At 40.1% G+C, this 23,029-nt stretch overlaps 1 protein-coding gene across 11 annotated transcripts in view; it reads left to right on the top strand.

The window, feature by feature from the left end:
- Positions 1-23,029, top strand: part of mrtfab (myocardin related transcription factor Ab) — a 63,735-nt gene that overhangs the window by 18,210 nt on the left and 22,496 nt on the right. For 8 of the 11 annotated variants that reach the window (XM_084740032.1, XM_084740033.1, XM_084740038.1 and 5 more), the window contains one exon: positions 21,744-21,809. In XM_084740032.1, the coding sequence (XP_084596158.1) occupies positions 21,744-21,809 (66 nt within the window). Of the gene's footprint in view, positions 1-9,965; positions 10,042-11,639; positions 12,533-21,743; positions 21,810-23,029 lie in introns of those variants that run through there. The other 3 variants (XM_084740041.1, XM_084740035.1, XM_084740036.1) reach the window with 3 other exon arrangements.

The following is a 23,029-nucleotide window of genomic DNA, read 5'->3' as shown; positions in this document are numbered from 1 at the left end:
CTTACTGTGTATCATGCACCACTTCAAGACAGGCAGGGAGTGTGGGGCTGCTGAGCATGCAAACACTTGCATTCTTGGATATCATACTGCATATATTTAAAGGTCAATAAACACCTGTATGCTAGTTTGCAGAAATGTACCTATGTTGTGGTGCGTGGTTGGGGCACAGCTGCAGCACACTCACATATGCACATTTATAATGAGTGTTGTGGGTAGAAAAACTTAAAATTCATGCAGCATCTTGTGCAGACAACACGCTATGATCGAAATATGTTTAGTATTAAATGAGATTGATATACTGTTTTAAAATCATAGCAGTCATGTTAAATTGTATTGTATAATAGCACAGAAGGGGGTTATGGAAAAGTTACTTTTAATAAAGGGTGATTAAATACATAATAAATATAATATAATAAAGTTTTTTTTTTATTGTTAAATTCTCTCTCTCAATTTAGTAAATCTTTATTGTCCTAGCAGGCCTCAATGTTAATGTTTATTTACTTGCTCCACATGAATTAGCTGTTATCAAATAACAACAACAATAAGTGTCATGTCATTGTCATGTTTAATCTAATGCCATAATATCTAATATAATGTTAGAAAATAGTGAAAAATGTCCACCCCAGTTTTTCAGAGTCCAAGGTGATGTCTTTAAATGTCCTGTTATATCGGTCGAAAACCCAAAGATAATGATTTTGATAGGAATATAAATAGAGAAAAGTGGGAAATCTCCATATTTGAGAAGCTGAAAACAGCATTTTCTGCCATATCTCATGAAACGTTACTTGAACAATTCACTGAAAATCAAAATAGTTTAGCAGTTAAGTTCCTTTTTACCCTTACCTGAGATTTACAAGCCCAACTTGGCATTTTGGCAGGCAATCCATATTTTTGGTGCAGCATAAAAACCATAATACCAGAAGAATAAGATATGAGAAACATACCACGCATTTAACAATAACAGTGACATTAGCAACAACCCTTTTGAGTTAACACAGTGAAACGAATAAACAAGTGTAAAAAGAAGAATGTGCAAAGTGTATCTTCTAGTTGGTTTAGTTTGTGCCTCGTCTCCAACTCGTCTTGCTGTTGTGTTTCTGAATAATAGAACAGCCATTAGCCTGTGACTCACCTGCTAACACCAAGTGTGGAGCACTTAACGTTTGCTGATGAATGTAGCAGAGGTCACAATGAGCTGACGGGACTCTTGTTCTGTTGTTGGAGTGACTCAGATGCCAAGCCATGTGCAGACGAAAATTCACCGTCGATGATAGCATGAGGTGGAAGCAGTGTGGGCAATACCTTTTCAATGAGTATTTTATGGGGAACATTGTTAAGGATTCATGAATATTTAATGATTTGACAAGGTCAGGAGTAAAACCAGGTGGGCTGTCTTTCTCACACAAACAACAAACTTTGTCAACAGTAGTTTGCACCAACACTGTCATCAGATTCCAGTGAATAAGTGTTCAGCTCCTGTCTCATCAGTTTGTCACGCTCTTATTTTCTGAGATTATTTCCACCACTGTGTACCTGCTGTCAGACCAGATTGAAGAACACAGCTCTTCTGATGTCTGCTGGAAAGCCAAGACTCCGCTCATATGTGTGCAGGAAAACTGGGAGAAATACACTTTTCAAAGTCTCAGCTCTCAGTACTTTAGTAGCTTCTAACTCAATCTCTGTAGTTTAAAGTTTTAGTTTCTCTCCTGCGTAGCTGTTTGTACTTTCAGGTAACTGCTTTATTTTACCGTTTGATGTTTGCTTTCATTTGATAGGAGCCCTGTTAAGTTACTGCTTATGACAACCCAGCATTTGTTGATTTTGCTACTTCATAATAAAAGCTTTTAGATAACAAAAGATAGGAAGACTTTTATCGTGAAGGTTTTATAGGAATAAAACGTTATTTCACTGTCAGATGCTCGACCAAAGGCGAGCACTTCAGGAGTAAATACACACTTTTGAGCAGGTGCAAACTCTGCTGTCCTGCGCCGCTGCAGCAAGTGAAACAGACTCAAACCAAGCACCACATGGGTTTGAAAAAAAAGAAAAGAAGAGCTGCAGAAGTTAAAGATTGAGGCAACTAGCCTCCATTGCCTCTGCTCAAAAGGAGTGAAAATTATCGTGTCTGCCTGGGTGTGGTGTTTACATCGCTATCAATCAGAGCTGGAGCTGATAAATACCTGTGACCAGTAGAGAGTTATGTTATCCAGGAATGAATGCCGATTGTACTCTTTCCCACTGAAGACAACAGCCAGGTGTTAGTGTTTTTTTTTTTAATCCAGTGTCAAAGAGGGTGTAGTCACCTGATACCTCTTCAAAGTCCTCAGGAAACAGCAACTAGCTAATGACAGCTACGGCACAGTTAGTAGCAGTGTGTCAGTGACATCGATGTTACAAGAGAAAAGGTCCATTGTTGCAACATTCCCCTGATACTTAGATCTTGGTTCTAATGGCAACGTGCCATTCCAGAATGTAGTTATAGGTGGGTTTTTCTCTCCGTCTGACAGATAAATCTGTCAACTAGGACTCTCCTCACTGACTAACAGTTTAGTCAACTATTATATGGTATCCATAGCAGTTTTGTAGCTTGATGAAAGCAAGCCAACTTTAAAGTTTTGTATTTTTAGCATGGTTAAGGTGAGGACGGTGTGTCACTAAGGTAGGATAGGTTATCGGTCTGATGTATCAGACAGAGAAAGACAGATCTCTTTATCAGCAGTGAGCCAACTCTGCAAACAAACCATGAGTGTTTTTGGAAGCAGGGAGAGAGGAGAAGGGTATGTACAGTGTTTTGAAAAGTGAAGCTGGCCTGAAGTGAAAGATTATTGAGCAGATTTCTGTAAGATAAAAGATAAAAATAGAAACCTGCTTCCCCGTTAAAGGTCGGCGTCTAATAAAAACCCTGTCATTTTGGTAGCTGAAGCAAATTAACAGCCAGGCTTTTATTAGATGTTATATACAGCAACAGAAAGAGCAGAGGAGGGGAAGGCAGGAAGAACAGGCCCGTAAAACCTGAAGGAAAGCACTTGCAAGAACACACACATACAGTATTACAGACTCTCTCATACCCAGGCTCAGACAGCTTCTCTGTCCCTCACTCATATCATGTACACATGCTCTCACCCTCAATTCAACTTTGTATTTGTTGTCTTTATTTCTCTTTTCTCCCCTAATTGGCTTTCGGCTGCCTTTTCTTTGCTGCCAGTCTGCCCGGGGGTCTGTTGTTGTATGACTGAAATGGAAACCAGTCGTAAAGAAGAAAAGAAAGCAGTGTTTCCTCTGTAAGTAGGGCACGAGGTTAGGGGGTTCGTCACAATAAAAATGATTTTCAGATGTCCGAGTTATGTAACAGTCTGGTACAAAGCCGTCATCGCTGGTCAGGGAACACCCCTCTCCGGCTCTGGTTCTCTGTTTTTCCCTCTCTCTCAGCCTCTAGTCCTCTGAAAATCTAATTTGCGGAACACGACCTCAGCTCTCCTCTCCCCTCCCTCCCCCAGTCCTTCCTGGTTTACAGTGAAGGTTCATGTTACCAGATGCTAACAGCTGCCAGCTGGCCTATGCTGCTATTTTTCCTTCAACACTGGTGCTCTTATAGATGTTTCTCTCTCCTTCAACAGTATACAATTAGACCGTAGTGGGACTACTTTTTACTGACAAGATGTGAGATGTTGATGGGTCTTACAGAGGACTGGTCAATGGCTGCTCAATAAAGAACCTTTGGCCATGTAGAGAGCACTCTGTTCCTTTGTTCTGTAACTCTTCTCTTTCCCCACAGCAGAACTGACCACTTTTCATATGTCTTTAATTTCCTATAATGTTCTGTATATGGGTGTGCCTGTGTGCTGAAGGCTCACTTGGTATTGGGCTGCTTGGTTTTTAGCTCATTTCCCTCCTCTCATAGCTTACATAAGTAACATAAAGTAAAAAATAAAACTCTCTGCTTCAGCAAAGTTCTCTGTTGCATAAAATGAGTAAGACATTTAAACCTAAGACACCACGGTATTGGCAAAACATCAGTGCATCAAATGGAAAAATGTAATCTGGCCTGTACAGCATGGCAACACATTTGTAATAACAGACATACCGGTGGTCGAGGAGGATTAGAAATGTTTTAAAGAACAACTTGAGTCATCACTTCTTTCAGTTGTGATAACATTGTACTCACCAAAGTTATTTTTGAGACCTGTCAGCATGATGACATTGCTAAATATAGGTCCAATGAGCATGAACGGTCAGCTGATCACATAGAAGAGGACACTCACAGTTTTCCTGTACAATGAGGGATTAATAGTGACATTAAAAGTAAGATCTCAGGAGCTACTTTGGTGAGTTTCACGCACTGGCCCCACATCCCACCAAGCCTCTAAACTGGTGGACAAGAACATTTTTGGTGGCCCAAATGCAATGTTCCTGAAGGCCCTGCTTCCGATGGAGAAAGGAGTTAGACTTCTCAACTAGTTGAGGAAACTGGCAGAACACACAGCAGTTTATTACATCCTTTGATGTGTCATATTCTCGCCACCTAAACCCTTGCAACCATTCACTCATAGTCTGCCTTTTCTGTTTCTGGTTCTTCTGTAAGGATCATGTTCATAATTTGAGTAATCTCACTAAACCCAAGTTATAAAAATAGGACATTGGTTATAGTAAACTATAATTTTCCTTTAGTGACCTCTTAATATTAAGTGAGCTTTTTATGAATTCATGAGTTTTCCACCAAACTTTTTTTTGTACTTTAGCCATTGTACATTTTCCCCATGATGCATGTTTCTTACATATGGGACAAGAAGATATTGTAGTAGTTAATTAATCTGTACATTGCATAACCTGTTAACCCTGGCAGCTGAAAACAGAGTAAACCTGATTCTTCTTTGGAATGAAGCTGAAGTGCAGCTTTAGGTCAGATAGGGATCATACATCTGATATGCCAGAAGGACTTGTACAGTTGCTTAATCTGCTAACACAAGCATAGTTGCTTTACTAGCTTCTGGCGGTGAGTTCACCTCTCCCAGTGCAAACACAGGCTGAGAACAGTACAGGAGGTGATTAATACAGACTATAGTGCTGTTTGCATTACGGTTTTGTGCCAGACTCCACATCCTTTCCTTACGATTATGCACACAGCTGCCATGCAGGTACCATTCTCCTCAGCCTTGGTTGAGATATTATTGACTACATTCCTCTGGCTATGTCTCTTCGCAGTTCAGTGGATCAAAACTAAGAAATCCCGGGCCTGATGTCAGCATTGAGTCACAGCCAAATGCAAACAGTGCTGGTAAATTCCACTGCAGAATGGGGGGGGGGGGCAACCAGGAAGTCGGGGAAAAAAACACCTTCTGTTTCCCTGCTGGAATGTTAATGGCTGGTCTGACCTGTGATAGACTGGCGCATGGCAGGGCTGGTTTCTCAGCACGTCCGTTTTGTTTGGTTCATCTGTTGTATCCATCTGTCTTGCTGGTAAACCTGATTGTGACTAGAGGTTCACCAGTTGAAAACACACAATATGTAGGAAAAATACAGTAGAATAGACTATATGGCCAATCGCCGGTTGTCGGTGGCCAGTTAGAAAAATTTAACATAACACCCAACCCTTTACTGACGTAAAGGTACGCAAAGCAGAACAACTTAATCTTCTAACTTCTCCGGTGCAGTTGCTCACTGTTTAGGCCTTCATGACTGACCACTCTCATATTATGAGAGAGATGCTGCTGGTTTCCTAACATCTGCCAAGTTATAGATCTTACAGATATAAGAGGTGTGGAAATGTCTCAGTTCTAAGACACATCATGATGTGGAGGTGGAAGATTCTGCTTGGATGCAGTGACACAACATAATCAGGATATTACAGCCTACATAAAATTATAGTTTACTAACGTTAATTGTTGATTTTCTAGCCTCTGCTGGACAGTAAGTAAGTAAAGTCATGGTGTTACATTGCAACATCGACCATCTGTTCTCATTTTGGATTTTATGAACTTTTATGAGCATGAACAGTGAGTCCAGCTTATCAGCCAAGAATTTAGGAAGTGCTTTGAACTTTGCTGTCCAACCCTGAGAGAGGGAAAGAGAAACATATCTGCGGCGGCTTTCATAACTAAGGAGGTGAGGGGAATCACACAAATACGACGTGCAGCCTTTTACATAATAGACTTTTGTAGTCGATTTGTAGTGATTTTTGAAAGCACCTTCTAAATAAAAAGAGAGTGAAGATTTGTTTGTATTAATTGATGAAAAAGAAGCCATGCGTGGTAACATAGAAAACTGAGCATAGATACATTGCTGGAGGCCAGTGAAGATTCACACCTGTAATAGATACAGTATGGATCAGTGGTTAATGTTCCTTTAGCAAGTCGTCAAAATAGCCGCTGCCTGGTAAGTTTATTAACACAGATCAGGTTTTGACTATTAGAAGACAAATTTATTGGCCTGCAATATAATAAAGGACATAAAATGTTACTGTGCTGCCCATCAATCTGCCACAGCCCTGCAGAAACAGCAAGCAAAGAAGAGAAATGGATTGTGGTCTTACTTTAAACTGGATAGTGTTTTCTAAAAGGTCAGGAAGATTTTTGTCAGCTGGAGTCCAACATAAATCTAGAGAGTATGAGCATGTTTTTTTATGTCGAGTACTAACAGTTCATGGAAATCCTCGGTCAAATTGTTTCATAGCTCCAAATTTTCTTCACAGGCTCCTCATGCATGGTTCACCTGAATTCAGCTTGTCTGGTCTTGTTTGGTAGCGATGATTAGGGGAAGGTTTGCGGAAAGTACTAATTGTTGTGGGAAGGGTAATGGAATGTGGTGGCATAATTGTTTTGGCCAGGTCATGTCTGAAGGACGCAATCTCTATGCTAAGAGGGTCATGATATTCCACTGCCAGGGTGGAAAAATAAAAATATTTGGGCTGTAGTCACTTTATTTCCTTGACTTCAGCCATCTTTGAAGATAAAAAAAAAGCATAATTTGGGGTCACATTGTCCTGTTGGAGCATTTGTACTTTTGGCTTTTTAAGTGTGGGTATGGTGTTTGGGATGCCACAGTGAGTACTGGACAAACAGTGGCAGCTGTGAACAGATAAACTCAGTGCCATTTTATAAGAAAACAAACCAGTGTTTTTGCTGTTAATACTCCCAGTGGTCCAGGTTATGATGACCGACTGGAAGCTGTGGGGGAGTTTTCCGTTCATTTACACATCCACAGGAAGTCTCATAGTCGATGTTTCGGCAGGACCTTCATACAGTAATTATATCCTGCCTGCTTGCACTAAAAGCTGTTTTCTTTTTGTTTGATTCCCAGAAATGTTTTTCAGTGACAAATAAAGAAAGAGCCAGATAAGGATGTCCAAGGCCAAATAGTTTCACTGGAATGTTCCCGAAGCCAGAACCACGACAGCTAATTTCTCTTACTAAAGGTTAACGTCACCACACAGTATAATGGATGTGACTAAAATACTAAAATACACAAACAGCATGCAAAAGTGTCATGTAGTAGAAGCTCTGATATGCATTTTAAACACTGGCAACCGTCCTGGGAGGGAGGGCTTAATATTTCATAGGCTTTCTGCTGTGTTTAGCTTTGCTAGCGGCGTTTGTTGTTATGAGTGATGTCTCAAAAGCTATTTCATGGATTGCCATGGAAGTTTTTTTCCCCCCTCAGGATAAATTGTAGTAACTTAAGTGATTCCCTGACGTCTTGTCTGTTTGTCCACCATCAAATCAAAATTTACACTAGTCCAATACTTTGGTTTATGACCCAGTACCTTCTAGACTGACAACATCCCATCAGCTCCAGTTACATATTGTCTTTAGTGCTAATTAGGTTAATTTTAGCATTTTGGAGTCTGCTAGCATGGCTGCAGACTCCAAAGTCACATCAGTAGTTCCTAGGTACTCAGGTCCATTTCCAATCTGGTCCCTACGCACTAACGAGAACCGATGCTTTGGTACCAAGATGATGCAAAAGTGTGATGTTACTTGTTTTTTATAGTATAGACCTGTAGATGTGCACTACTATTCTGTTAAAAAAAATTGTTAAAATATAAAGAGGAAAAGAGGGAGAGAATGAGGAGCAAAAAAATAAATGACGTATCTGAGCAGAAATGACTTATGCAGCCAACTATGGGCTGCCCTGCCCTTTTTCGAATGGAACCAGGAACATTGGTCATGATGGATTTTGTAATTAAATAAATATTTATCCAAAAGATAATCTTATAGACAGCATTGACAAAGATGTAGATGTTTGATCAATGACATGGCACACACACTACATTCATGGCATAGTAAGCTTTTGAAAACTCTTTGGACACATTTTTTTTGGTGAACAGTTTTTGTTGTCAGTTTTTCATTTGCCGTTCTTAATCTGATGAGGTCTTTGGTTTTTTCCACACTCCCTGAAATTACATAACACAGGCAATTAAGTTCAATCAAATCTTTTTTTTTCTTTTTTTTTATATCTTAAGAACAAAAACTATGTACAGTTTTCATAATGGCATGTTCTTTCCAAAATGTCTATCAAATGTCTGTTTGAGGTAAAGCAACTTTTTACTTATCATTTGGAAACTGCACAGAATTAACTTTTGTAGTAATGTAGCATTTCCCCCATCCCAGACACAAGAGTGTGACTGAGAGGAGAGTGGTTTATAAGCCTGCATGAATGCAGACTTTGTGTTGCAGGTTTTTAAAACCCACTCCCACTTAAGGCTAACTGGTTTGTAATGATACTCTGTGGCGGAGCCTCCATACGAACGCGCAAACGGAGTGAGAGGGTGTTTCCTCACTTACGATGGTGTTTCCTCAGTTCCTGCTTTTAATGAGTGCTGTTCTTACTTTAGTGTTTCATTAATTACAAGGTCATTGCTTTGGGTGTGTTCGGGTGGGTGAGGTTATTGTTTTATTGTATGAAGCACTTTATGTTACACTTTGTTTGTAGGAAAAGTGCTATACAAATAAATAAAGTCTGATAAGGGTGTAGGAGCCAGGTTGGAAATCGGCCTCAGTCTACTGGTTCTATCGCTACGAACTCAGGTTCAGTCAAGTCATGGGAAAAAACATAACTGTGCTTCCCACACACTATGGCCTCTAAGCCCTAAAACCATAAAAAAAAACTTCTGCTTTACCCCGTCGGTCAAGGTAGCCATGACAATTATTAAACAACACAGCATTTATACGTTACTTATAAGCTGTAAATTCATGTCCTCCTGTGGCATTTATATTGCCATGGTAAGTAGAGCCCCACGTGTTTTGCTATGAAGAAAATACAAAATGAGTAACAAAATCAGAGTAGGTGAATGCAGTAGAAAAACTGAAGTACAATGTTAAAGGGTTCAGGGATTTCAAGCCATGAAGATGAAAATAAACAGACATGTTTGGCATGCTGTGTGTCAGTTTATGATGTGTGTGTCCCTGAGATTGGCTCAGCCCACACACCCTAATCCCAGTGTGCGCTGTCATCTCTGCGTTTCCTGCCCAGACTGTGAATCATAACAGCAGGTGGACTCTAATCACAGACTCAGAACAGACAGTTATTGTAGATATCAGCCAGGGTTTGTTCAAGGTGTCGCCTGTGTTTTCAGGTGCACTGCAGTCACCTGTGTGACACACACGAGAGGCATACTGCACCACTCAGCCATCATGTCACACAGTGTGCTGAGATTTCATATTTGATATTTATACTCACTCAGGCCTTTGTTTTATTAACAGGACAGATTCTCAGTGCTGGATGTATAGTGAGATGAAAGGTATGAACGCAGTGTATCTCCCTTTCTGACATGCCTCATAAAACATTGATTTAGACCAAGGAAATGTGGCTTAAAAGTTTGCGTGCATGTGTATTTGCAGGCCGAGATGTGTGTGCCTCAAAGTAACCTTACCCTGCGAGTGCACAGGTGATACCAAGCTGAATATAGCCCCCTTATGGCCAGCTGGCCTTGCTATTTAAAACAGAGTGGAGAGAGAAGGGGGGATGTGCGTCCTGGGACGGCGTTTACCATCAGCATTCTGCAGGAGCCACAGACTGTGTTGTGAAGTTTTGTGACAGGAGTAGGTAGGGCTGGGACGCTACACTTACCTCCTGATTCGATACTATCATATTACTTGCGTACTGATTCCATATGTATTGTGATTCTTAAGTACTGCAATTCAGTATTACAATTAATTGTGATTTTTGTTTGCTTTTTTAACTCTAGACCATGGGAAAATGATGAATCATACACTTCTAGAAACTATATCGTAATTCTTAGTCTTTCTGAGTTTTATTTCAACCACAGTGTTGCTATGCTGCATATAAAATTAGTAAATTACTTTTTGAAGTAAACTGCTTCATTTGACTGTTCCTGCTCAGCAAGCTAATGCCATATGAATAATAAAAAAAGTTGATGGACATAAGATAATAGATTTATATTACTGGATTTAGTATTTATTTATTTATTTTTTGAGATCTAAAAGCAGAAGTCTAGGAAAAATGATGAGCAAACATTCAATTCTAGCTTAGAACTATTATTCAAACTATTTATAAAAGATGCAAACATGAAAGCATACTGACTTGTTTCTGTTATGCACAAACATGTTTTTGCTTTGCTATAGCTCATTAAATTGCATTTTCTGTATGTCTGCTTTTCTTTTTTTGGACATTTGTGAGGCGGCTATATTATAAACATTAGTAGCTACAACCAGTTGGCTAGAGTGCCACTGATAGAAACGGCTGTATGTATATAGCATATGCTGACATTTACCAGCTAGACGCCTTCAGTACATGGATAACAAAACTGTATGCATTTTGGGATATTAGTTTAAGGACACCTTACTTTTGTAAGCGTAGAATTGTATTTTATTCTTTGCAAGCTCTCACAGGCCACATAAAATGAGGTGGCAGGTCAGATTTGGGAAAGAATGGGAAATCCCATTATGCATTAGCACTGAGCTAATGGAATAAGTGCTAGTTATTTATATACATAGAAAATCAATTCAGGAATTTTAAAATCAATTCAGGAATCACGAAAAATGAATCGCAGTACTTTTTTAAATTTTTACTCCCACCCCTAGTATTAGGATGCGTCAGCTGTGATTCTTGGGTCGCTCCAGACCCATAAAAGTCTCTTTTCTTCTCAAAACATATTTCATAGAGTGCTTGTCTTGAATGCGATGCCTTTCATCAAGGACAGACCGTTCAAGTCAGAGTTGCAGCAGTGATTGAGTATCAATCAATCACTCTAAAAGTGTGTGTGATTCATCCGAGTATCAGATTTACCCAAGCAACTTTGTCAAAGGTCGATTATGTCAGATGAGGTCATCACTGAAAACGGTCACTGCTGTTTCCACTTAACCAATAAAAACTGCTCATACAATGACTGAGTCACTGTTCTTGAGAGCTTGTGCAGTCTAGAAATTGTTCAAGAACAGATTGTCTCATTTGCGGTGCTGTGATTTTTTTTGTGTGTGTGTGTGTGTGTGTGTGTGTGTGTGTGTGTGTGTGTGTGTGTGTGTGTTTGATAGGGTAGGAAGGAGGTTCGTGTATGTGGCAGCCCCCCTCAGCCTGTAACAGTGAATGAATGGCAACAGCTGAGCAGGAGAACTTTATCGGCAGCACTCCCTGCTTGTGTGTGTGTGTGTGTGTGTGTGTGTGTGTGTGTTTGATAGGGTAGGAAGGAGGTTCGTGTATGTGGCAGCCCCCCTCAGCCTGTAACAGTGAATGAATGGCAACAGCTGAGCAGGAGAACTTTATCGGCAGCACTCCCTGCTTGTGTGTGTGTGTGTGTGTGTGTGTGTGTGTGTGTTTGTGTGTGTGTGTGTGTGTGTCTGAGATTCAGGCGGAGCTGCAACCAGAGCAGTCTCTCTGGATACTCTCTCCGACGAGCTCACTGCTGTCCTCTCTTCCTCCGCCACTGGCCTCTTTTTAGTTTCCTCCCCTCGGCTCTCTCGTTCTTTTCATCCGCGACTCACCCCGTGGATTTTTTTTCTCCCTCCCTCTGTCTCTCTGGGAAGCTCGCAAGAGCGGAGCAGCGCTGTCGTGACTCGCCGGCTGCCACTGCAAGGGAAGGAGAGAACAGGAGGAAGAAGAGAAGCTGAGACAGACCCATCGATTACTCTGATACAGAAAAGAAGCACAGGGGGAGAGCAGGCGAGGCAGTAGCAGCATTTTTCCTCCCATGTTTTTCGCTTAAAAGGAGATTTTCTTTGACTTGTATGGGAGTCTTCTGAAGCGGTTGACTCACGTCCTTCCCGTGGACAGAGAGGACAGCTAATTGAAGGGACAGCTGGGGCAGATTATACACATCCCTTCTTTACCCTCTTTTGCCAAAACTGCCAACAGTTGGGACTTGCGAGGAGGGCTACTTTTGAACTTCAATGTTTACCAGATAATTGATCTCCGTTCTGAATGATAATGCTGGACACCAACCATTGCCTGTCCTTTGAGCCCTCCCCCCCGGGCTCTCCCCCAATGGGAGAAGACATGGAGAAGGCAGGACTGACAATGGATCATGACAGACATGTCTATCACAGCCTGAAAGAAGGTGGGCGACCGGGAGCAGCACATAGTCAGTAGACACACAAGATATCTGATATGATTTGTGTTTATGTGACTCAGTCTGCAGGTTCATATCAGTAGTTTATGGTTCCATAGAAGTAGTTTATGTGGTGTAGCTAAAGATAAGCAAGTTGGTTCACCGGCCTGCACAGGAAGGAAGTCAAAGTGGTTATATGTTCTGTCTGATAAACCTGCTCAAACGAATAGACTAACCACCATGAGAAATGAAAAAAACTGTGAGGAAACTGCAGGTGTAAATAGCTGAGTCTATTATGTTAAAGTCACATAGCGTTTTACTTCAGTGTTTAAGGTGCCCTGTGGGGTTCTCCTGTAAATAAACAAATGTTTACATTCGGTGTTAATCGCCGAAACTTTTTGTGGGAATCCCTCTGGCCTAAAAAACCTGTTGATTGCATTTTCTTTCTCATAAAACATTTGCAAAGCTGTCTTTTTAAAAAATGTTGAAACCTTCATTATGCATCTATGTTTACTTGCAAGCTGTGTTGGCACCTTGCTGTATTTCTTGGTGTCTTACCACCATCTGTAGGTCAGTGAAATAGTGTGAAACCATTGGCAGGAATATGAATCTCATCACCTGTGGCACAATAACAAACAAACCACAGACCCACTCATGAAGCATTACTCTGCTACAAGTGCTCAGAAATTCCACAGGGTACCTTTAAGTGATGTGGGGGAAATATGTAGTAAATATAAAATCTGATTTGTAGCCAAACTGGAAGTTTCTGCTCTTATCTTTTTAGCTTGTAGTAGTCAGAGGTCGGAGTAGGTCAAAAACAAGTCTTGGGACTTGCCTGAGACTTGAAAGTCCCAACTTACTCTGGTGAGAATCAAGCAAGTCACGTCATTGAATATTGAATTAGGGCTGGATGATTTGGCTTATGAATAATACCTGGATAGTTTTTGGTTATTCAGCGACATATAATATTTCATATTATTTAAAATAATATATCAATAATTTTGACCAGATACCTCTATATCGTTATTGCCTTTCGCTGTAGATCATGCAGTGACAGATGAAGCTGGATGTTGTGGTGGTCGTGTCATTCATTTTTGAGCTGCCACCTTGCACACCGCCGTTTTCTTCTTACTGCTGTCATTGACAACATATTCACTGAATCCAAATTTTATTATTTTTGGACTCATGATAGCTGCCACGTGTGTTAGCGGCAAGTCAAGTCATGTGACTTGAGTTCCCCACCCCTGGTAGTAGTACAGTATTTGTATTTTAGGCTGTATAAAATGTGATGGTGTGAATACAGACACATTTGGAATGGTTTACAGTTCCATTTTGTCATTCTTTCACTTTTTTAAAACTAACATTGCAAGCAAGTTTGAGAGTCATGGATGATAGACTACAGACGAAACAAAACATTCCTATGAGGTTAAACTGATTGAAGATTGAGGGGGGGAGGAGAAAAGCGTGGGAAAGATTTTTTTAAAGTGTTAAAAAGATACATTATATAATAATTACTAGGGGATATGAAGGAGCAAAAAACTCAACAAAGTGCCATTCTCCAGATAGCAGATTACAGGTAATGATTACATTAATAATTACAGTAATCTATCAATAATGTAAGCTATAAGAACCGAGACATAATTAAGCAAAGTACTTGACAACTTTGCGTCCAATAAACACCCATCTTTTACACAAATAAATTGACTCAATCATAGCTATAGGACACAGAGACACAAGGTGGAAGGAATTTCTACAGTAGCAACAACAGCTGACGCTGTGACTGTGCATACATGACACTACAGCTGTCAGGTGAAAAGTCATTCCGGGTCTGCTTTTTGCTAACTGCATCATGTCTAGAGAAAGTGTGAGTGACAGGAGCTGCACAAAGCCACGAAAGCTTTGGGAATTTGACTCGTCTTGCTTGAACTTTAAGATCATTAGTATTCACTGCAGCCCTTCCTCTTGTCATCTGGCTCCCCAGCACAGTGCAGCAGTGCGAAAGCAGTGGGAGTGACTCCAAGGTGTGAGTGGCCTTAACCTTGTATTGTTCCTGCCCGCCACAGCCTCTTTCCATTCTCACCAATGTGTGAAACATTTGCTGTGGTCAGGCGCTGCATTCATCTCTCTCAATCAAACTGTGCTACTGTCCAAATGATGAGCTCATGCAGGAGAACATTCACAGGCTTTTTCAGATAGATTATTTCCAATGCCAATGCCAAGTGTAACGTTGCCGCGCAGCGTCTGTGAGGCTTGTTTGCAGTTGTTAGCTGGGTATGTGGCCTTGTGATCACGTCTGTTTCCGTCTTAATGTGCCCACTTCCTCACCCAGAGTGGGCGTGGAGCGCTCTGCCTTCATGCATGTGTGTTGCTATGGTCAGTTTGTGCAGGCTTAGCTGTGCCAAGCCTGGGGGGGTCTTTGGGGACAGTGACGAACTCAGACATGTTTAATCAGATCCAGTGACACATGAGCACAGCAAGATTAGCCTAGTTGGCCAAGAACTTGGCTTTACCACACTGACCTTCTTGCCTCTCTAACCTTAAACCTAACCCATGGCTCCCTCTTTCCCCACTACTTTTACATTATGAAGGGTCTTGTGCCGTGTACGTACATCAAATTCTCTTCAGTGTCTTACTACAAGTCTGGAAACTGCAGAAAATATTATTTTGTTGTCTCACTATTCAAACAACTACCATACAACTGCCATAAGTAGTATGCCATAGTTTAAAACTGTGACAATAGTTTTTGAATACTCTACTTGTCTAAGATGATTACATACTATTAAATCATTATAATCCACAAAAACATTATCAGTTGCAGTTGAAGATCATGATCATTGGTTATTTTGTTTTATTTTTTTTATTTTTTTTATCAGGTTAAGAGTATTAAAGGTATGCTGGTCATAGCTTAGCAATGGTAAAATTAGCTTACTTTTCTTTAGGACTGCAACTAACGACCAAAATTTATTTTTATAGTCAATTAATTGGTCGATTATTTTCTCAATTAATCGATTAGTTGTTTGGTCTATAAATTGTCAGAAAATTGTGAGAAATGTCCTCAGTGTTTCCCAAAGTCTCATCCTCAGATGTCTTGTTTTACCCATATAGGAGACTTTTTTTTTTCTTAAAAAAAATACTCAGAACTAGCTATATTGACCATGAAAACTGACTTCTCCTTTTTGTGGGGCTGTGCTAGCAGTGCTTACATGTACCAGGATGCATTGCGTACATCATGTTGTTGTGTATCACCACCCAAGCCTATAGCTATTACAGTAATTGTCAAAACATAATAGTATTAGGTGACAAAAATAGTCATCTAGCACACCCCTTGGCTACCCAGACACAGAAACTAAAAATCCAAGCTGAAATAACCCGTAGTTCTACCTTGACACCAATGACATTACTATGACATCACTGGATGCAGGAAGAACAACTGCTTTGCAGCTGGCACACACTGAGGAATTAATTCATTCATTTGACTACATTTACCATCGTCACTGACTGGGCATCCACATGAAAAGTGAAAAGTCTTTAAGATTACTTGACAGTTAAAATGACATTAAGATGCAGCCCTACACCTTTAGATACTGAATTTAAAAAAATGAAGGCGTGAGGATGTAATTCTGAAACTGTAGCAGGTCTTGCAGTGGTTGAAGCCGTCCTGTTAACCAAAAGATCACAGGCTCAAGTGTTTTTGAGAAAACCCAGCAGACAGTCACTCACCATTGTTTCCTGTGCTTCATCTAAAAGCTGTAAAGCTGTGCTGTCTTTCTATCTCTCTCCCTCTGTGTTCCTGCGCTCGAACTTTTTATGACTGCGGAGGCCAGTTTTGGCTGTGGCCTAGTATCCCAATAAAACTGCCCTGCCTTTTCATCCTTTTCTTAAATTAACCAAAATGGCCCTCAAACCTGATTTAGAGGAAGGCATTGTCGTATTTAATGATCGTCATTTCAAATACCAATCTGTTAAAATTTAGCAAATCATCAGCATCACTACTGGCTATGTTTACGCGCACATGTGAAACATTACTGTGGAAAATCATGTGAAGGCAGGACATCAGAGAACGTGTTTATATGCACTGCAATAACCTGTTTATATTAAAACACAAGCTTACATGCAGCTGGACAGTATCATATCATGTTTGTCTTCAGCCCTCTGCCACACTCATTATTTTTACTGTGTGTATATTTATGAATTTAACAGGATAGTTCACTGTGCTGTGGAAACTTTAGATATATTTATTTCAGTTTCAGTTCTAGTCTGCTTACTTCCTTAGTTTGGATACAGTTGCTACAGTAATGATCTTTATTTCATCCATCCACACTGCTGCCACTGCGATGCTTCCTCTGTCTGAAGTCTAATATCCTGCAAATGTATTTCTCAATTTTTAAAGACAGTTCACCCCAAAATCAAAAATACATATTTTTGCTCGCATGGAGATGTGAGCTGTAAAGATGTCTGCCTTCTGTCAAATATAATGTGACTAGATGACACTCAGTTGCTCAAGGTAATGCACAGACCTTGTTGTTAGCAGTTTGGTGTAGGAACTATTTTCTTTCTACTGAACTGCACCGTGCAGAAGGAAACGTGCATCTACTCATGGACAAGAGGTTACAGCTCAGTCAAGGAAGATGCCATTAATGTTCACATCCCATGCTGCCACAAGCATGAGCCTCTCCTCCATGAGCAGATACACACTTCCTTCTGTGTGGTGAGAAAAAAGTCCCTACATGAAACCGCTAACAAGCCATGTGCCATTTAGTAATGTGATATTGGAAAGAAGGTAGAGATCTCTATGGCCGATATCTCCAAAGCTCGCCCCCAAAATCTAGACAGATAAATTACACTACTGGAAAAATATGTATATTTGATTTTGGGTTAAACCCTAAAAGCTAAAACTTAAGCTCATTTAAGGAATTCCAGTTTCTTGTTTACAAAACATTTGCAAATAGCTGATACATTAACTATCAGTACAAACCAGTTATTTACTTGTCTGACATCAATGCAGAGCTGACTTTGTGGTTATTGTTATGTTATTTGTAGATATGGTGTTGTTATTACTTCACCATCATATGATTGTTGGTTTCTCCACATCAGCCTACAGTTTCAACACCACTGCAGCTTTTCACACTTAACATCTTCACAAGCATGTGAAGTGTTGCTGTGAGACTTCTGCATTTCTTTTTCAAACAAGTGAGAAAATGGGTTTAAAAATGTCTGAGTCATTTTTAAGTCTCGTAACTTGCTAACATCTTTACTCAACTGTTCACTTGGTTGACAAACCGGTTATAATGACCATTACAAACCACTGGATTAAACGGCTAATGCAATAACTATGTGTTCACTTTCTGCTGGAGATGAGGGATGACGAGAGGACTGAGAATGAGAGCGCAGGAGAGAATAAATAAGTGAACTGGAGTGTCCTGTCTGTTTGAGATGTGAGACTGGGATAGAAGTAAAGTGTAAGATTCTCTTTCCCAGAATAACCTCTCCCTGGAAGTGCCAAGTGGCTCGGCATCTTATCCTTCACTCTGCCATGGCACGGTCAGTGTGTGTCTGTGTGTTTTCATATCTGCGTGTGCGGGTTCAGGCAACATGTGAGTCTCCTAAGTGTTAGCCCTTGTGTTTGGCACTGAGGGAAAATGAATCTCTTAGCTGATGCATTCATGCAGCATATACATGAACGTGCTGGGCTGTGTTTAGTTCTGTGTGTTTACGCCACAGACTGGGAACTGACATGTTATTGCTTCCAAAGGGGAGTCTCTGCACTCTTAGAAATTAGGGTTTCAAAAGCATTCTTCCTGAAGGGCTGAGGTTCTACTCAGAACTAGTTTGCTTCTGAACCTTTTTTTTTTTTAAGAGGAAGAAGAAGAAGAAGAAGTAACAGTCTCTCAGGGGTTCTTTGTAAGGGTTATATTAAGAACCCTTGCTATCCAAAGGATGGATCGTAAAAGAGGTTTCCTCAATGTAAATATTTATTACTGATTACTAAATTGTTAAAATGATGGATGATGATTAGTAGCACCCAGGTTCCAAGAATCTTGAATGGAACAGGTTCAAGAACCACAGCTTATTTGGTGGAAAAGAGATAAAAGAGAATTCTGGGTGGAACCATTACACTATAGAAGGCTTCTCTGTAGACTCTCTCATGAGGGGGTTCTGGGTGGAACCCTTTACAGAATGATATAAGCTAGGTATAAACCTTTATGTTGGGTTTTAGGTAGAACTCTGAAAGGGTTCCAAGTGCAGCCTTTATAAAAGGTTCTGCCAGGAACCTAATAGAGTTCTTCTATGGGGACAAGCCAAAGAAGCCTCTACGGTTCTAGTCAATACTTTTATTTCTAAGAGTGTTGTGTCAATCCCATCCCTCAAGATGTACAGTGTACACTCTCGTAAATATAACAGAGGAGACCTGGGATCACCAGCGAGGGTTTGGAGCCAAAGAATGACCTTTAGCTGTATACGCTCTGACGTGGATTCATGGTATTCGCTCTGTTTCTTGTCCAGGCCTGGATTGTTTGTCATAACAGAGGCCTAATGCAGCAGCAGCTATGCACAGCCGCTAACTGGTTAGCTCGCCTGCAAGGCACCAATGATGTCACTTTCGTTAGTGGGAAGGAACAGGTGCTGCTTGTGTAGCAGACACAACCCCGGCCAGAAATGCTTGGGAAGCCTCCGTGGTGTGTTACACTTCGCACACATGCGCACACACGCCTGCAACAGGGACAGCTGGTACATATAAAACAAGAGTCTCAGCTGAGTGGAGCTCAGCTGAATGTCTGTCGGTGAAAATAGCATTTGGTCTGATAACGTATAACTTATTTTCTTCCTCTGATTTGATCGAACTCTGTAAACTTAAACCCAAGTCGAGCGGTAAGCGTGTGATGAAAATGGAAACAGGCTGTTGCCAAGACAAGAAGCACAGAGGAGGTTTAGTGCAGTATCAGTTACTTATCGACCTCAGAAAAAGCATCATACCACAAACAAGTGTCTGCTGTGTAAGGCTGTCACTTTGATACTTTTCCATACCACATAAAATGAAACATTATCTGTTAATTATAGTATCGAAAGTACTGAAGCTAAAAAAAATTATCTAAGTGCTCATTGAAGACCTCAGTTTAGTTCAGTCTTCATTGTCCTACCTGAAATTTGTCTTGCAGGAAAGGCCTACAGTGTTCAGTGACTTCTTCTGCCTCAGCACCGTGTACAGGTTGTTAAATTTTTAAAAAAGGAAAAAGTTTTGTGTGTCATGTATCTTTTTTTATACTAGTAATTGTATTGAAATTTGAAATTATGGTACTGTGACAACTCTACTGCAGTGACAACCCTGTAGCTGTTCTTTGCAGTTTTGCCATGGTCGCTGATGTATTAAGTTAGTTGTCTTTGTGACTGACTGAAGAGTTCAGCCCACTTCCCTAACTGCTCACTGTGTTGTAGTGAAACTGATTCTGCACCAAATGATGAAATACAATGCCCTTGCATTATCCTGCAGCAGCTGGTCATATTGTATAGTTCTTCCTCTTGTTTCCAATTCCAATTATGAGAATGAGAACTAATACGCTTTAAGCCCAAGAGTTGGGTCGAGTCAAGTCAGCTTTATTTGTATAGCACATTTCGTACAACAGGTGTAGGCTTCAAAATAAAAGCAAAAATACATCATATATGACAAAAACATTTAAATATACACAAAACAAGAAAGCATTAGTACAAAACATGTAAGATGACATTAAAAACATGCAAACTATTAATCCCAGGGGTGCAAGAAATTATTGATACGCTTGAGTATTGCAATATTATGTTTTGTGATCTGTATCAATTCTCAAAAACAGTGTTGTTATCAGTCTTTACTGCCCTGACTGCATAAAAAAGTAAATAAAAGATTTTAACTTAGATTTTATGCATGTTGTGTTCTTAATATTATGACAGTTTTCCTAAAATTAGATTAAGAAAATAGCGATGCATCACCCAAGTATTACAGTATATTACATTATATTGTAAAGCTGCAACAGTTAATCAACTATTAAATTAATCTGCAACTATTTTGTTTGTTTGATAATTGATTCATTGTTTTAAGTTATCTCTTAAGAAAATATGTCCAAATTCTCCAATTTCAATATCCCAAATGTGACTATTTTCTGATTTCTTTAGCCCTCTTTGACAGCAGACTGATTATCTTTGGGTTGTGGACAGAACAAGACATTTGAGGACGTCATCTTGGGCCCTGGGAAACACTGATCAACATTTTTCACCATTTTCTGACATTTTACAGACCAAACAACCTTGATTAATTGAGACAATGATCAACAGAATAATCAATGATGAAAGTAACTGTTAGTTGTAACCCTAGTGTTCAAAGAGCATGTTAAAAATGTTGGAAGATGCTAAGCCATTCATTGATTTTAAAAGCAATAAGAAGTATTTAAATAACAGTGCTTTGTTTTACTGGCAGCCAGTGAAGAGAAGATGAACTAGAAGTGAAATGTTCAAACCTTTTGGTTTTTCTTACTACTCTGGCTGACGCATTCTGAATTATTTAACGTCTGCTTTGTCAGTCATACCTTAAATTTGAATTAAAAAGGTGCCACGATTAGAACGACTCGGTTTATAGTGCACAGCAACTGAAATTGTTTCTAAACAGAAAGGTCACACGTGGTCCAACTCCTTTTGTCCAGTGCTGTGTTCCTTAAAACTCTCTAGCCCAGCCTCTGCGTTATGTAACAAGCGCTTCCTGTTTTGAAATGACGCCGCAATCAGCTCATATTTTTTTCCCTCCTCAAACCAAGTATTGTTTCGGTCTGCACTCTTTAATTTTTCTTTTTTTTTTCCCTGTGCTGGTTTCTGTCATCTTTTCTGCTGTGCTTGCTCTATCTCCCCTACTGATTCTCTGATTAATGCTGACTGTTTTTTTCACACACACATCTGCGCACACTTAGTTCACAGAAAGGAAAAAACCCAGAAACAGGAAGTGTGTAGTAGGCTGCTCACGCCCTCCTTGTACCCGCCTCCTTTGTACCTTAAAAAAAAAAAGCACAAAAGAAGAAGGGGGAAATTGGAGGATGAACTTGGTACTCATATCAGCCCAAATGCTTCTGTGTTGGTGTGCGTGGTCATTTATCTAAACGTGGTGGATGGATTGCTGATCAGTGGACAGTAAAGGACCATAAGGAAGCTTTGAGAGCTCAGGCGCTGCAGTTTCTCATCCTCACCGGCCGTCACTGACACTCTTCTTTCCTCTGTCTCCATGCAGTCCTCCAGCTCAAACTCCAGCAGAGACGCACACGAGAGGAACTGGTCAGCCAAGGGATCATGCCACGTAAGTCTCAGTCTCTAAAATTCTCACTTCAAACTGTATTCTGCAAACTCACGAACTGTATCGTCACTGTGGTTAGTTCCATTTTAAAGCTACAACAAGGAACATTCGTATTTTGTTGATTCTGGAGGCCCCGGTGGTCAGAAGCTGTAGTGTTTCCACCATAATATCCACAAAACATACTGTCAAAAATAAAATCATTTACTATTCATTGTAACTTTGTCAGGGAAAGTGTAAAAACAGGCTCATTTCATCTGATTTCAAGGAGAATCTGATGGCAGCCATTAAGAACAACCATACAGAAATCTACTCGCTGATGGTCTGATTAACTTTTGTAGGTCATATAGAGGCATCACTAATAAATTGAGACGGTTTCATGATCAGTTAAAATCTCCTTGTAGTAGCTTTGACATACACACACGGTATACTATTGTAACATCTACAACCTATGATGCACATGCTTTACACAAACTACAGACAACTACAGCGGTGTGTTTGTGCCTTTGAACCGAGGGGCAATGAGTTAACCCTTTCCTGATACTACAGCATCAGACAGCATATCAGACCCTGTCCGAAAATTAACCGGCTTGTTACCTAATACAGATGCTGAGCTAAATGTGTTTGGTCAATTGATTCACAAGCTAAATGGGACATGTGCTATTAAATATCTGACTGTCTACTACAGAGGATATGTTGTATCTTTCTCTGCATGTGTTTGATATCAGAATATCTTCCTGTAACACAATAGGTTTCTTTGAAAATGCTGGTTCTTATCTGCATGCTTTATCGGCAGAAGTGTGCGTTCTGCCTGTGTCATATTCAGTGGTGTCTGTGCAACCACTCTGTGTTATCAAATAGGGCAGCTTCCTCTTCTTCTGTATCCACTTCCTGTTTCACAGTTCCGCACATCACAAGAGGCGGAGATATATTTTTTGAATTTTCCTCTGTTTCTGTGTAGACATGGCTGTACACAGAAAGTGCTAGTTTTTTTTTTCAAGAAGGCTCTTTGTTAAAAGAAAAAAAAAGAAGTAACTTCGGCATTCAGCCTCATACACTACAAATTGCAGTTAATCTTCTATGAAAGGTGATGTTAGGTGTTAGGTGTTACTAAAGATGCATTGAATATTCTAGGTGAGTCCCAATACGGGGAGATGCAGTTGTCCAAAGTGAAAAAATGAGAATGAAAAATTGCTTAGTTTGTTTAGATATCGGCCATGGAGATG

The sequence above is a fragment of the Lutjanus erythropterus genome, chromosome 17 (genome assembly GCF_056507025.1).
Source record: "Lutjanus erythropterus isolate fLutEry1 chromosome 17, fLutEry1.hap2, whole genome shotgun sequence".
NCBI lineage: Eukaryota > Metazoa > Chordata > Actinopteri > Lutjaniformes > Lutjanidae > Lutjanus > Lutjanus erythropterus.
This window is presented reverse-complemented; position numbering and strand designations above follow the sequence as displayed.